Source organism: Tupaia chinensis, unplaced genomic scaffold, assembly GCF_000334495.1.
Source record: "Tupaia chinensis unplaced genomic scaffold, TupChi_1.0 Scaffold000346_1, whole genome shotgun sequence".
In the NCBI taxonomy this organism is placed as follows: Eukaryota; Metazoa; Chordata; class Mammalia; order Scandentia; family Tupaiidae; genus Tupaia; species Tupaia belangeri.
The window spans coordinates 1,041,078-1,057,492 of NW_006159840.1; the positions used below are offsets into that span (position 1 = coordinate 1,041,078).

The window sequence follows — 16,415 nt, forward strand, 5'->3', positions numbered from 1 at the left end:
AAAAGGGGCCGCCGGCAGCACCAGCCACTGACCGGCTGCTAACTGAATGCCAGGCGATGCATTGGATGTGTCGTTGCATGGTACCACTTGAAAACCCAGACTCTGAAGGGGAAATGAGTGTGTGGGCCTTGGAAAGTGGCTGCCAGCATGGGAACCTTGGCTTTGAGTTTTATCAACTGTACTAGGGAGAAATGTTCACCTGTTGAAATATCCATTGTGTAAGCCAAATAATAATGTGATTGAATGTATAAAAGAAAATAAAATGAAAAAATAAAAATAAAAACTAGACAAAAATAGATTTAAAAAAAAAAAGAAGTGAAGTGAGGAGTACACACAGGAGTCAGACAGGCTTCTTTGCTCAGGAGGTAGTCATGTGCGCGGAAGCTGTGCTGAGACAGGAGTGTGGGGGTGAGCGATGGTGGGTCTTGATCCAGAGCTCCCGACTCAAACGTCCGCGTGCACCAGACAGGTAACATAACGGACCAGACACAAGACAACCGAGAGCAGCGGGGACTGTATCGTGCTGCATGGAACATGCCCTTCAAAAAGCTGAGCCATCGCTCAGCAACTACAAGTTGTCAAGAGGAAATGCCACGCGGGGTGACCAAATCTTCTGGTTATTTTATGAGATCCTGGAAGCCCAGTTTATGTGGAATTTCCCACTTTAAAATATAGTGTGTAGGCCAAACAAAGCACTTGAGAGTTTGCTGTCCTGAGCTGCTAGTCCGTGACCTCTGACCAGATGCAAAGGCTTCTTCCAGCTCGCAAGTCCCAGGGAAAGGCTCAGATTGGCTGCTATCCGGTAGCACTCTGCCCGAGTACTGAATATGTTAAATGCCAAGAACTCGCAGAATGGAGAAAATTTAACTCAGTTCATGGCACGAAAAGGCCCCAAATGGGGTAAGGGCAAAATCAAAATATCCAAGCATATCGGATAAACAAACGTGTAGAGAATGGCCCATGGGTTCCTCTGTAGTAGATTTTTAAAAATTTACTTTTGGAATAGGTTCATATGGTTCAAAATTTAGAAATTACGAAAGGGTGCACATTGAAAGGTCCCACTTCCACCTATGTCCGTACAGCCACCCGATTTCACAGACAACATGTTACGAATCTTGCATTCTCCCAGAGACAAACGTACATACATAAGCCCACACATACACACACACACACGCAGTTCAAAAATTCATTAAGATAAAATAAAATATGAGTTTATTTTGGTGCAAAATATTTTGAACCCTATGCATGTCTTTTCAATAATACACATTTTTATTAATTTTTGAAGACCCTTTGAATTTCAGTCTACTTATACATATGGTAGAATATATCATTTTCTAGTTCCTATTCATTTACCATAAACAACATATCTTGGAGGTACATATAAAGCTATTTCATTCATTTTTTCTTTTTTTTGAGAGAAGAGATTTTTGCTATAGGACATGTATGCTTGCCAGAGAGAGAGACAGAGAGACAGAAAGCAAAAAATTACTCCCCAGGGGGTATGGCCAAACCACGATCCCTTCTTCTCCAGTCTCCTCTTGGGATTTTGGGTGCTCTGGCACTGCCCCTGGCATGAGTTTCAAGCCACGAGGTCTAGGACTTGAACCATGGTTGACTACTTGGGAGTCCAAGGATGTAACCTTCACACCATCTGTTGGTCCCCATTCTTTCTAATGGCTACATGGTGTTTAATTGGAATGTATATTATTTAGGTGGTCCCCCAATATGTGAGCATGTAGGTTGTTTCCAAGACTGTTACAGAGAAAATCGGGTTAATGACTGATCACGTGCATATGTCATTATGCATGTGTAAATTCCTGGAAGCTGGAATTCCTAGGGGAAAGGACCCGCAGAGGTTTCACAATCGTGCTGCTGCTGCACAGTAGGAGACTGCGTTCCTACCCTCTTTCCCAGCCAGCGTGGTACTAGCTAATTTGACCTTTGGCCATCCAGATAGGTATTACTGCAGTGCTGATTTGTACACTGTGTAGGAAAATGAACAGATTTTCATATATTTAAGACTTGTTTTTATTACTTTTTACTAAATTAGCTGTCCAAGCCCTCTGCCTATTTTTTCCACCAAGTGGTTACTTATATGGATTTGTTAGGGCTCTTTCTATACTGGGAGGGACGGCCCGGTAGCGTCACAGGCATGCCCTTGCACTGGGAGCCAGCTCCCACATACCCAACCTCTGTTCAAATCCCAGACCTGGAAGCTTGAAAAACATGCTGGGTACATGTGCTGAGGTGCCCCAAATCCTGATGGAAGAGAGAAATAGAGGGCAAGGGTCATAGCACGACCACACCCCACTAGGAAATGCTCCCTGTCTGCCTGTCTCTCTGTGAACGCACGTGCCTCTGGCAATAGAAACAACCCAGCACACACTTATATGCTGGGGAAATTAGGCCTGTATAGACAGTCAATGTGCATCCTTCAAGTTCGTCACTTCATTTGTAACGTATGGTAGTAACAGTTTTTCAGTGCAGGGCATTTTATTTTTTATTTTTCTTTTTTGACAGGTTTTTGCTATAGGGCACATATGCTCACCAGAAAGACAGAGAGAGATAGACAGAAAGTGAGAAATCACCCCCCAGGGGGGATGGTCATGCCGCAATCCCTTCTCCATTCTCCTCTCGGGATCTTGGGCACGCACGCACATGTGCCTGGCGAGAGTTTAAGCCACTGGGTCTGGGACTCAAACGTCAGTTGTCTACATGAGAGTCCAGTGACATAGCCATTACATAACTGCTGGTCCCCAGAACATTTTATTTCTATAAACATTATTGACCTTTATGGGTTCTAGATTTTTTCGGGGGGGGTATATTCATATCTTTCCCACTCTGAAGGTATAAAGGAATTTTCCTGGAGTGTCTTTATTGTTTTACTGAGTCTTTGATCTTTTTTGTACTTTTTTTTTGGAGAGGTTTTTCTATAGGGCACGTGTGCTTGCCAGAAAGACAGACAGAGACAGAGAGACAGAAAGCGAGAAATCACCCCCCAGGGGGGATGGCCATGCCACAATCCCTTCTCCTCCATTCACCTCTTAGGATCTTGGGCACGCACGCACACGCGCCCGGTGTACGTTTAAGCCTCCGGGTCTGAGGCTCGAACTGCGGTTGGCTACATGGGAGTTCAGCAACATAGCCATCACACTAACTGCTGGTCCCCACTTAAAAAAAAATTTTTTTTTAAATTTATTTGTTTTAGGTTTTCACCACAGAGTGCATGCATGAGACAGAGACAGAGCAAAAGGGAAAAATAAGAACACCCCAGGGGAGATGGCCATACCACAATCCCTTCTCTTCCATTCTCCTCTTCAGATTTTGGGCATGTACATACACAGATCATACTTTTGAAGCACCTGGTCTGGGACCTGAACTGTAGAGTCAGTCATGTGGGATCCAGCACCCTAACCACCACATCACCTTCTGGCCCTTTTATTGTACTTTAACATCTTTGATTTAGTTTGAATTAACTCAACATACGGTGTGAAGTATGGATTCAACCTAACTTCGACTGGCTACAGAGTTGTCCCAAAACACTCCGCGGAAGCCCCTGTGGGAATTCCGACCCCTACCTGTGCATGTTCTCGGCTTCCTCGATGGTCTCAGGCAAAGCCTTTCCTCGGGTCTCTGGCAGCAGCAACACCAGTCCTCCGGCAATCACGCCAACCACGGCTGAAAGGCCAAACGGATGCAAATCCCATCAAGAACCGAAAAAGCAGGGCCTATATTTAGAGCTCCCTGTTCCTAGTTTTAAAATTGTTGCTGTTTTCTTATACTTATTTACGGATACTGTTGCCATCTCTGCCTGCCTGCCCTATTTTCCTTGTAACTCTTACACCAGTCTCAAACTCCATTGGGTTACATTTCCTTATAGGGACATAAAATACTCCATGTTTCGGCTGGAGAACATTGCTACACTATGAAGATACTTGGGAGTTAAAATAACTCTGGAAAATATGAACTGTGTGAAAAAGAAGGACACAATCCCGCCAGGATAAAGCACTTAGTAATGAAATGAGTTGAAACTTGGATCATTAGTAGCAAATACAAATAATGAATAATTTTTTACTATATAACAGCATTAAAAAAAGGTACCCAGGCCTTTTAAAAGTTCAAATCAGGGGTTCACTAAATCTTGTCATTCTTTTTTTCTTTGTCTGTAGCTATAACCTTTAATAATAAACCCTTCCCGTGTTTGAGTCTTTATCAGAAAGTTCTGGTCTGCTAGTTGTATTTTAATACATTTTTCCGAAGTAGGATGTAGGAAGTGAGATGTGGTTTCTTCACTGGTTTTAGGGTCTCAAATGGTGTGTGCTGGGCTCCATTTTTTAAAAATTATTTTCTATAGTTTTATTTATTTTTATATTTATTTATTTATTTATTTATTTATTTATTTATTTATTTATTTAAATTTGACAAGATTTAAAGAAAAAAATATGGTAATAAATAAAATTAAAATAATTCTTTTTTTAAAGGAAAAAAAAGGCAATTTTTGCTCTATGGTGCATGCGCTCGCCAGAAGGAGACAGAGAGACAGAAAGCAAGAAATCACCCCCTGGGGGAATGGCCACATTGCAATCCCTTCTCCTTCATTCTCCTCTTGGGATCTTGGGCACGCACACACACACATGCCCAGTGTGAGTTTAAGCTACCAGGTTGGGACTCGAACCGCAGTCGACTACATAGGAGTTCAGCGACATAGCCATTACACCAACTGCTGGTCCCTGCTTTTCTTTTTTAAAGAGAGATTCTTACTACAGGGCACATGCACTCACTGGAGAGACAGAGAGACAGAGACAAGAAAGCAAGAAATCACCCCTCAGTGAGGATGGCCACGCTGCAATCCCTTCTCCTCCATTCTCCTCTTAAGATCTTAAGCACAGACACACATGTGCCTGCGTGTGTCTTAAGCCACCGGGTCTGGAACTCAAACCATGGTCAACTATGTGGGAGTCCAGCGACGGAACCATTATACCATCTGCTGAGCCTGGCCTCCATTTTTGATCCCTCAATAAATGATAGGGGACTGGCTTCAAGGTGCAGCAGTGATGGGCTGCTCAAGAGAAGCTGCATGTCACATGGTGTCTGTGGTTCGAATCCCCAGCCTGGTCCTCCTGGAACATACCAGACACACACACGAGTGCCCCGGTGTATCGGGCTGGAGGACTGGAGAAAGGGGACTGCAGAATGACCAGACCCTGCAGAGGTGCGCCCCTCTCCCTTTCTCTCTCTCTCATGCATGTACATGCTTTCTAGCATAAATAAACACAAATTTTCATTAGAAAAGGAGCTGGCCGAAGTCTAGGTCTCCGGGCGCTGTGCTCAGAGCACGGCCGCTGTGCGGGGAGGCCGCTCTGCCTCACTGCAGGCCCCAGGGCTTTGGGAGCCATCTATCTCTGGTGCTCTCGAACCCCCTGTGCAAACAGGCTGCCACACCCACCTCACAGGCTTCTCATGAGGGTGCAATGAATTAGTATTTGCCAAGTGCTTAGAACGGTGCCTAATGCATGGCTCTGAAGCACTTACTAAATAATGAACCTCTCCAAATGTCTCCCGAACTGCCAAGAACCGCTTGGTTGTTGTGTCATAGCAGATGCAATCAAGCATTCGGCTGGCAGCTACGTCTCTGAAGGAGTGAATTATGATGCATAGACGAATCAGCCATTTTCCAGGTAGTATTTTATATTTGCAAAGACAGGCCCAATTAACCAGGATCATCCTTCTCTGTTTTTTCCAGTGGGCTTTATCTTTAATTACCAGAGGGCACGTGTGTTTGCTGGGGGAAGAGGCCTTTCCCATTCTTCACATACAATGCTATTTGGACTCCTCATGGACTCAATGAGGTGCAATTAGTCACATCTCCCTCTCCTCCATTTCTCTGTCCCCATCAACATTTTGGGCACAAACACATGTGTCTGGCCTGTTCCTCAAGTTGCTGGGGTCAGGACCCAAGCTGTGATCTGCTGCATGGGATCAGGCCCGAGGCACGCCGCTTAACCGCTATGGCATGGGTCCAGCCCTCCAGGGCGATTTCAACCAGGATTTTCTGACACTGATTTTCCAGGCTGTTTAAATGACTATTTTATGGTTATTTCAAGTTCACAAGGAGTCCAAGTAGTGTTGTGTGCAAATGAATGGGAAAAAAGTTAAAATGAGAAACACGTTAGATACTCAAAGGTTGGTGAGGAAAGATAAACAAACGTAGGGCCGGCTCTGCGTTTACTTTATCTTTTTTTTCTTAACCTCTTTTTTTAAAGAAAGAGGTTTTTGGCATAGGGTATGTGCACTTACCAGAGAGACAGTGAAACAGGAAGTGAAAAATTACCCCCAGGGCGGAGGGCCACACCTCATTCCCTTCTCCATTCTCCTCTTGGGATTTTGGGCACACATGCACATGCGCCCGGCGTGAGTTTTAAGCCTCTGGGTTCGGGACTTGAACAGTGGTTGACTGTGGGAGTCCAGTGACGTAACCATTATGCCATCTGCTGGTCCCTCTGCGTTTACTTTAAACACTGACACGTAGTTACGATTCTTCATCTTTCCCAGAGAAGATGGGGCATGAAGAATAGGTGACAGTGGGTCCTCTGGGTCTGGACTGGGGGTGGTCAGAAAGGTCGGCATGCATTTTAAAACACAGATGCATTTGTGAGAAAACTGTCCTGATGCAATTTGAAAAACATAGAAAAATACATATGACTTTTCCGACCACCCAACAGTTCTCAGAGAATGGAAGCCTTTATTGGCCACCCAGAAGTGCCTGCGGACCCACGAGGCACCACTCTATCACAAAGCCAAGACTGAGGCCTCTGACTCCTCTCCGGAAGGAGGAGCCCAGAGGGTGTGACGGGCATTTCCTCAAGATGGGAAGGCGGCTCTGCGGTCAGGTCCCTCGGCAGGTCCTGGGGACAGAAGGATTCGGGGCACACACACCCCAGCAGCAGCAGCCGCTCTCTGGCCGAGCCGTGCCCATCTCGGGATCACAGCTTGCACTCTGGCGCCCTGGCCATCTCTCTGTGGTGGTGGTGGTAGGGGGGGATGCGGAGGCGTCTCAGGTCTGTTCCCAGGACGAGTTCTAGAACAGCTGGGCCTTTTGCTGGCAGTTACCACCAGTGGGACATTCCCCTTCACAGGCCCCTTGAGAGGAAGGGGAGAGGAGAGGGGAGAGAGGCAATGGGGGCTCCCCGCCGGCTCCAGCAAGCTGCGTTGCGTGGCCCTGGGGGAAGCACTCCAAACTCAGTTAGGAGTGGCCCAGGATGGGTGTTGCAGGGGGCGGGAAGGTGTTCTGGTTGACCTGAGGAAGTGAGTGACAGCACGGATCTGAGCAGCCCTCACTCGGGTGTCTGTCGGGACACGCAGGGGAGGGTCTGTCCCACAGACAGCTGTGGGAGAGGCTGTGGGAGGAGGTGACTGACATCGGCTGGTGGAAGTGGCCGGCCGCAGGACGGTCCCCAGTCTGCAGACCGCACGTGCCCACGGGCTGTGGGTCAGCCGCTGGTATACAGTCCTTGTCACCCTCTCCCCCGCGGGAAGGGGTGGGGAGGAGAGGGCTCCAAGCTGGCTGCCCTGCCTGCCCTGGTGCCCTGGCAGTGACAGAGGACAGCCAAGCCCAGGTGAGCTGCCCTAGGTCTCGCGGCCCTGGACAGCAGTGGGACAACACCAGACAGGGCCCCCTTCGGCTGACACGGTCCCTACTCAGGGCCGATGTTTCCTCTGCTTCTGAAACCACCCTCTGGAAAATGCTGAGTTTGAAGTCATGAAGAACAGGGCTTTGCAGGTCGCAGCTGGGCATGGTGGAGGCAGAGGGAGAGGCAGAGGCAGAGGGAGAGGCAGAGGCAGAGGGAGAGGCAGAGGCAGGAGGGTGAGCCCCTTGCCCATGATGGCGGAGGGGGGGTGGCCAGGGGGGCTGCCTCCATCTCACCCTTCTCTCCTGCTGGCCCCTCTGCGGTGGGTGCCCCACACTGGAGCATCCCTGGTAACTAAGGCAGGCCCAAAGCTGGCACTGCTGCTGCTAGTCACCGGCTGGGGTAGTCAGTGACCCGGTTGCTGAGAGGCACAGCGCTTCCCTGGAGGTGGAGAACCAGCGTCCCTAGGAAGCCACGTTCTCCTTTAAAGGTATCTTTGAGGATCTCTTACCAAAAATCACCAGCGGGAGCTCGGGCCAGACGCTGGTGAGCCGGTAGACCAGGAATGGAGTGATGATGCCACCGATGTCGCACAGGGAGGAGCACACCAGGACGCCGAGGTTCCTAGGCCACAGAAAAGCGATTTCACTCCATAACTGGTCACTGTGCAGGTGCCACCTCCTGCCCCAGCCCCAGAGAAATGCTTCTCTGAATCATTAAAATGCCCGAGACTGGACAAAACCGTTTACGTTCTCTGCAGAGCACAGAGCAGCGCATACACTCCACTCCTTCCTTCCGTCACCCTTTCCTACAGAGTTGACGCTCTGAATGGGGAGGGCGAGTCTGACTTCTCACTTTCTGCACCTGGCTCCCCTGCCTGGGCCCCTTCCCTCCTCTCTCCCTTCCTCCCTCCTTTCCTTCCTTCTTACCTCTCTCTCCTTCCATAAAGGAGGGAGAGAGAGCAGAGAGAGGGAGGGAGGGAGGGAGAGGCAGCACCCCCGACTTGGTGCAGAGACCCACCCCACCAGCCTGGTACCCTCAGAGGGCTCTCTGGACTTAAACGGAGACCCTTCCACGTGAGTCAGCTTTGCAGAGTGTAGCTCTGCTGTCCGCTCCCCACCTGCACCGGGCACCCCTGTCCGGGGGGCTCTGACCACTCTCCATCAGTCGCTCTCTGGTGACCCAGAGTCTGTTCCCCGCACAGCTGCTGAGCTCCACCCAGCCTGGGGGTGGGGTGTGACCTCCGGGCCTGGCGGGGGGCCTTGAGAGGCTCTTGCCTTCCCTTACCTGTGTGTGAGAGTCAGGTGTCTTCCACCTGCTCTGGGCGTTCTAGCCAAAACCCAGTGTCCCAACCCCCGTCGTGCTGAGGAAAAGGCACTCACCTAATGAACGTGGGGTACAGTTCGGCATTGACCAGGCAGACCATCTCATAGGCCATCGTAATCCCCATTCTGCCCAAGCAGGCCACAGTGATCTTCAGCCAGTGCAGACCTGCGGGGAGACAGGCCCTGCTCACACACCTACCTCCGGACCAGCAGTGCCGGGGCAGGGCTTCCAGGACGGGACAACAAATCTGGGTGTGTCGCCAACTCTCCGCTCTGCTTTAACCTTAGGCACGATTCGAATACTCTCTCGCGCTCTCTGCTAAAAGATTTGGTTTTCTTAAGAGCAATTTTAGTCTCATAGCAAAACTGAGAGGAAGGTCCAGAGATTTCCCATGCACGCGCTGCCCCCACATCCCCACGGAGTGGGACACTGTTACCATCGGTGAACCTGCCCCACACGTAATTCTCTCCCCAAGTCAGCGGTTGGCATCGGGTGCCCTCGTGGTGCGGCACGCTGCGGGTGTGGACAGGTGGGCGATGCCTTGTTTGCATCGCTGTGTATGGCCCAGAGGCGTTTCCCTGCCCCGAGCACCCCCGTCCTGCCTGGTCCAGCTCCCACTCCTCCCCGGCAACCACTGATCTTTTTTGTTTTGCCTCTAAAACGCCCTCAACTTGAGGCCTCAGTTGCTAATGACAGCAGAATTATAGCAGTCCCCAAAGCTGGACAGACTTCAGTCTACAGCTGTCCCCCAGAACAAACAGCACAATATGGGCATATTTTTTTAAAGAGAGATTTTCGCTATAGGGCACACGCGCTCGCCATGGAGACAGAGAGACACAGAGAGACATAAAGAGAGAAATCCATGCCGCAATCCCTTCTCCTCCACTCTCCTCTCGGGATTTTGGGCATGCACACACACGTGCTCAGTGTGATAGTTTTGTCTGGTCCAGGACTCGGACCACGGCCGACTACATGAGAGTCCAGTGAGGTAACCATTATGCCATTTGCTGGTCCCCTTTAAAATTTGTTTAACGTCTATTCATTTCTTGAGAGAGGGAAAAAAATAGGTAGAGAAAGAGGCAGACTAGGGTGTCAGGCCACGCTCTCCCGCCCACCAGCCCAGCCTTCCCAGCCAGCCGGCTCATGGGCACACTGAGAGCCGGGTGTGGACAAGTTGACCCAGGACCTGACCCAACCTTCCACATGACTTCCAGTGTCGTGGAGTGCTGTCCTCTTGCTGGGCCACCACATCTGGGCTGGCGGCCACTGTTCTTACAGGTGGGTTGGCTACAAGGGTTTGCTCGGGAATTCGTCCCGTATATTGCCCTGTGTCTTTCTAATCTATTTGGATGACCATGGCATGGTCTTCCTATCAAAGGGCCATGGCACCCCTCTTCTCAAGACTTTAGAAGCAAGACCCAGGTTGGCCTGAAACTTACCATCGGGGATAAAAACTGGAGCTAGACAGGCTGCCCCTGCCACTATATTTGACACGGCCCACGGATAACGGCGGCCAATGCGGTCGATGGTGAGGACGATGATGAGGGCAGCTGGGAATTCGACCAGGGCAGAGTAGAAGAAATCCAGGTAGATGTTGTCCCCCACGAGGCCCATGTGCATGATGAGGCCCTGGTAGAGAACAGAGCTGGTGAACCTGAGCAAAGAGGAGAACGAAGGTCAAGCCAAGCACCAAACATGACCTGCAGAAAGGCAGAGCTGGGAGAGCAAACTGGCCATGGGTCTCCTCCCTGGGACCGTCCACTGCTGGGCCCTCCATGCACCGCTCTCAGCGTGTGACCCACACTGGTACTGTGCGTCCAGGAACTGGGAGGAGGAGTAAATTAGGACAGCATTCCCTGGCCAGGTTGAAAGTCAAAAAGAATGTCCTGTGTGCTTGCCAGAGACAGACAGGGGATAGGGAGACAGAAAGGGAGAAAGCACCACCACGGGGCATGGCCCCCCACAGTCTCTTCTCCATTTCTCTATTCTGTTGGGATTTAGGGCACACACACACATGAACTTGGTGTGTTGCTTAAGCTACCAGCACTGGGACTTGAACTGTGGCCAGCCACATGGGATCCCATTTTCCCCAACGACTAGGTCAGGACACAGGCCCCTATGGGTTATTTTTTATCGTATTTTTTTTTCTCCAGATAGAAACGTAAATAAAAGAAAAGGCCCATCTTGCCAGCCTCGTACTATTGTAGGGATCTACACGTGACCAACTTAATCTACTTCAGTCATTTTCAATCTTGGCTCTATATTAGAACCACCTGGAGAATTAAAAAAAAACAAACCATAATTCCTGGGCTCTACTCTAAAACAGTTAAATCAATATTCATGGAGATGAGGGTCAGCCTTGGTTTTCCTAATCTCCCACATGATTCTTTTTTCTTTCTCTCTTTTATATTTAGTCATCGTACGTCTTCATGGCGAACACACATGCGTGCACGTCAGTTTAAGATATTCCTGCATCTCACTTCCAACAGACTTGACATTTGCGTGTCTGCTCAGTTTCTCCCCGAGCCCTTCTCTCCCACCCACTGCTACTCACCCCTTCCTACACAGTCTCTGGTCCACACTTGCCCTCCTCGCTATTAAATCTTCTAACTTTTCAATTTCCATAAAGCATAGACATTTGGCATGTATTTAGCAAGGATCTATAATGTTTGTCTTTCATTGTCTGGCTGCTTTCCTCAGCATTAAATCTTCTATATTCATCCACTTCATATCGGATGAGCGGGTCTCACTGTGTTTATGGCTGAGTAGTATTCCACAGTGTATAGGTGCCAAATTTTTTTCAATCCAGTCATCCCTTCCTGGACATTTAGATTTTTCTTGTCTTAGCAATTGTGAGTAATGCTGCAATAAACATAGATGTGCAAGTGTTTTTCCAGCTGAGTGTTTTCCTACTCTTCAGAGAAATACTGAGGAGTGGATTACTGGGTCATATGGCAGTCCTGTTTGTAGTTTTTTTGAGGAATCTCCATATAGTTTTCCACAGTGGCTGGACTCTTGAGTTGTTGGAAAAGTCATGACCCATTTTTGCATAAGAAAAAATATGGCATGACTTTTCCAACAACCCAGTAACAGCCGTGCCCAGCAGTGGGTAGGAGGGGTCCCTCCACCACAGCTGTGACAGCACCCGCTCTTGATTTTTAATCGCAGCCGCTCTGATGTGTCCGGTGGTGTCTTCCTGTGGTTTTGATGTGCAGTTCCACAGTAAGGGAGGGAATAAGGACACTATCAAATCACAGGGATAAGGGATATTGAGCATTTTTTCTTTTCTTTCTTTCTTTTTGTGATTTGTATATATTCCTAAGAGAATTTTCTGTTCCACTCATTTCTCCAGTTTTTAATTACATTGTTTGTTTTTCTGCAGGAAGACTTGCTTGTGTTCCCCAGATATTCAGGCCCACATAAGAAGCATCGTTTGCAAATATTTTTTACTACCCTGAGCTCTCTTTCACTCGAAGCACTGTCTCCTTTGCTGCACAGGGGAGCCGCACTTGTCTGTTTTGGGGAGTCATGCCTGTGCCTTTAGGGGTCTTCTCTAGGAAGTCTTTGCCTACTCCAATGCCTCCAAGTTTCCCCTGTATTTTCCACAAGTCTCCCAGGTGATGCTAACATGGGGCAGGCTCGAGAAGGCCTAGTCTGTACCTGAGAGAAAGCCGATTTCCACGTTGGCCTGAGGAAAGCACTCAGGAGAACCTGTCCTGCCAGACCCCACGTGGTCGTCCACTGCAGACACGAATACTGGAGCAGGGCGTGTTTTGAAGGTACCCTTGTTCCCTCCCTTAATGTGGATGACAGTTACTTAAAGAATTAGGAGGGATTTTAAAGTGAAAAAAAAAAATTTTTTTTTAGAGCGAGTTTTGCTATAGGGAGCATGCGCTAGCCAGAGAGACAGAAAGCAGAAAATCAACCCCCAAAGGGAAGGCCAGGCCGTAATCCCTTCTCCTCCAGTCTCCGAGGGGGAGGAGCCTGGAGGAGATGCATGCACATGCGTCCAGCTTGTTTCAAGCCTCCGGGTTCGGGACTCGAACCACAGTTGACCAAATGGAACTCCAGCGAGGTAACCATTATGCCATTTGTTAGTCCCAAAGTGAAAATATTCTTACCAGTTGTACATTAAGATCAAAGTATGTTTCCTTATCTGAGGGGTTCTGACCAAGTCAAGAAACGAAGGACTCAACTTCTCGCCGGCCTCCTCCTCAGGTCTCAGGCTCTGAGCACAGAAAGGAGAGCAGTTTGTAGCGTCAGTGAGGCGCCGGGTCACATGAGGCTAACGACCCCTCCTTATCCGGTGCCCACTGTGTCCACTCCTACACTCTACGTCATTTAATCATTACAAAAATCCTAGCACTTACGGTCTTTTTTTTTTTTTAATGAGAGAGGGAGGGAGGAAGGGAGGGATCTGCTAGAGGACCTCGCCATGCTGTAACTCCCCTACCCAGCCTCCCAGTTGGCTAGGGGCACAGGTGTGCACCCTGGGGCCTGGCTGGTTTAGGTTGGTCCAGGAACCAACACGGACCTCCCACGTGGACCCACCTCCCCCAGCAGCACCCACAGCACTTGCGTCACCATGGTTGGGCCCGGGCTCTACGTTTGTGCCTCAGTTTACAGAGAGGAAGCTGGATCCGGGGATGCTAGGTGACTGCGCACATCCGCAGTGTCTGTGTCTGTACTGCTCAGTCGGCTGTAATTGAGGCCCAGTCCCGAGGACGAGGACCGAGAGCAAAGCAACCGGGCCAGTACCCAGGCCCACTGGCAGCAATCCCAGCAGCCTCCACCTGGGACCTGGGCATTTGCAGCATCCCTCAGAGAAAGACATTTCCACAAGGTCCCGGGTGATTCCCGTACAGAGAGGGGCCTGGAGAGGCCCCGCTGTGCGAGAGGACAGTGAGGAGGGGCAGCAGAGTCCCGCCCCTGCCTCCTTCCTGCAGGACTGCAGGGCAGCGTGTGAGAGGACATGCACAGGTGAGGGCACGCCAAGCAGGATCTCAGCAGTGACCGGCTTGTCAGCACTGCCTGAACGGCGTTTCAGGCAGGACACCGACTCCCAGGCCACTCTCTGGGAGCCTACGGCCTGAGGACCAGCTGCGGGCCCGTCACTAAGGACGGATACACATTCACCCAGCCGGAAACCAGGAGGAAGAGGTGACACCAGACCTCTGCCCAAAGCTCATTCTCCGTGTCATACAAATGCCAGCAGGTGACCTGTTCCAGGTCCTTGTTTACAAATGATGGGCTCTTATCATAGTTGTGTGTTTTTTTTTCTTTTTTTTTTCTTTTTTTTTGAGAGGTTTTTGCTATAGGGCGCGTGCGCTCACCAGACAGACAGAAAGAGACAGAGAGATAGAAAGGGAGAAATCACCCCTCAGGGGGGACGGCCACACCGCAATCCCCTCTCCTCCGTTCTCCTCTCTGGATCTTGGGCACACACATGCGCCCGGTATGAGTTTTTTAAGCTACCGGGTCCAGGACTCCAACCGTGGTCAACTACATGGGAGTCCAGTGACATAGCCATTACTCTAACTGCTGGTCTCCGCCTGACTTTTTTTCAAGCCATTTCAAGTCCAGGTTTTTTTTTTTTTTTTTTTTTTTTTCCGGAGAGATTTTTGCCATAGGGCACGTGCGCTCGTCAGACAGACAGAGAGCGATATAGAGACAGAAAACGAGAAATCACCCCCCAGGGGGGATGGTCACGCCACAGTCCCTTCTCCATTCTCCTCTCGGGATCTTGGGCATGCACGCACACGCGCCCGGCGTGAGTCTTAAGCCACCGGGTCTGGGATGCGAACCGCGGTCAACTACATGGGAGTCCAGCGACATAGCCATTATGCTAACTGCTGGTTCCCCGCAATGTAGTTTTCTAATGAGTTTCATTTTCTCTTCTCTGGCCCCTGCCAGTTGAAAAGGTTTGAGGTCGGGAACCTAACCAACAGTTAGGTTGTCCTGTGTGCAGGACAGGAGCGCCTCCTGACCGGGTGAGTCCGGATTCCCTCTGACTTCGCTGTTTCCCATCTGCAGCACTCTCCCCGGGAACCACACACCCCACTGACAAGGGACTCCCTTGCCTCTCATCCGCGAAGGCCACAGTGGGAATTGGTGGCCCTGCCCCGGACCCCACTGAGCTCACTAGAATCTTCCCAGATTGTCCCTCCTTACTGTCCCCTCACATGCTACTTAGGGCCCTGGCTCACCTGGAAAGAGGCGGGCAGAGGTTTTCCATTTTTATTCGCGATGTGCTTAATGGTCCTCATGGCCTTGGTGTTCTTATTCTGGGAGATCAGCCACCTCGGAGACTCGGGTATGCACCTGGGCACGAGGCGGGGAGAGTCCAAACATGCCAGCTTTCATAATCAGAATGCTGTGAGGCCCCCCTCCGCGAGGCTCCCCGAACTACGGGGATGTGTTCTCTCCTCCAATACCGACTCTAGTCAGCCTCCTCCAAGAAGCCTTCGGGCCCCTTCCCCCGAGGTTTCCAGGCAGGGCCACTGGAAGAGAGCCACAGAGCAGAGCGCGGCCAGATAGGTGGGTCTGTGCTCCAGGGAGGGGCGGGCGCCAGGCACGGCCCTCTCTCAGGACAGGCCTGAGAGTTGTGAGGGGTCCAGGAATGAGAGCAGGGGAGTGTAACCCATCAAGCACCTGCGAGGGGACTTCAAAAAGTCGTGGAGAAATGGAATTAAAGTATAAGTATATTTCGATGTAAAAAAAAATATTTGAAATCCACACCTAGTTTTTTCATAACAGCATTTTTCATGAAAATTTTGAAGACCCCAGTGTTATGCTAAAAGCCGATTTCCCAAAGGAATGCAGGAAGGGCTGTGGTGGGGGGGGGGAGGGCACAGGCCAGCTGGCACGGTATGAGCTTGATAGGTCAGGGCGCGGGAGCCTCCGGGGCCTGCACCACTGGCTGTATCCGGAGTGGCCTCTGAGCAGCTGGGTGTGGGTTCGGGGTGAGTGGCAGGGGGAGGGACTGGATGGAGGCTGCAGGCTGCTCTCTTGGTGGTTTTGGGGTAGAAGCAGGAGGCCCCCTGGAGAGAAGGTCTCTGAGTGAGGAGGGGAGCTAGGGAGGGTGTTTCTGTGGTGGGGGCAGCAGGACAGGTCCTTGGGTAAGACAGGGTCAGGACAGATGCGCGTGCCCAGCTGACTGTGCTTGGCTCACAACTGTCCTCCCTGCTGTGACGTGGCAGGGCACTTCTAGATGACACTGGGGCCTGCTCACACCCGGCTGCCCGCACACTCAGGAGGTAGGCAGTGCAGCCAATGGCCTGAGCTCGGGCGGGCAACGTGCAGGGTTCGGGGCCAGGTCTGAGGAGGTGGGAACCAGAGGGGTTGCCTGGAGGTAGGGGTCTGGGGGGTGGGAGAGGCATCCCCAAACAACTGAGAACTGCTGAGCAGAGGACAAGTTCAAGCACTTGTTCTGAGAATTCTGAGTATGGGGCGAAACTTGCA

General features: G+C 50.5%; 1 protein-coding gene across 1 annotated transcript in view; it reads right to left on the reverse strand.

Annotated features, from left to right (window-relative positions):
- SLC22A2 (solute carrier family 22 member 2) overlaps window positions 1–16,415 on the reverse strand; it is a gene marked incomplete in the record, with an annotated part of 37,808 nt that overhangs the window by 4,106 nt on the left and 17,287 nt on the right. Inside the window, 6 exon segments of the mRNA XM_027773356.1 lie at window positions 3,579–3,678; window positions 8,140–8,252; window positions 9,011–9,119; window positions 10,394–10,608; window positions 13,076–13,182; window positions 15,161–15,275. Of these exon segments, the coding sequence (XP_027629157.1) occupies window positions 3,579–3,678; window positions 8,140–8,252; window positions 9,011–9,119; window positions 10,394–10,608; window positions 13,076–13,182; window positions 15,161–15,275 (759 nt within the window).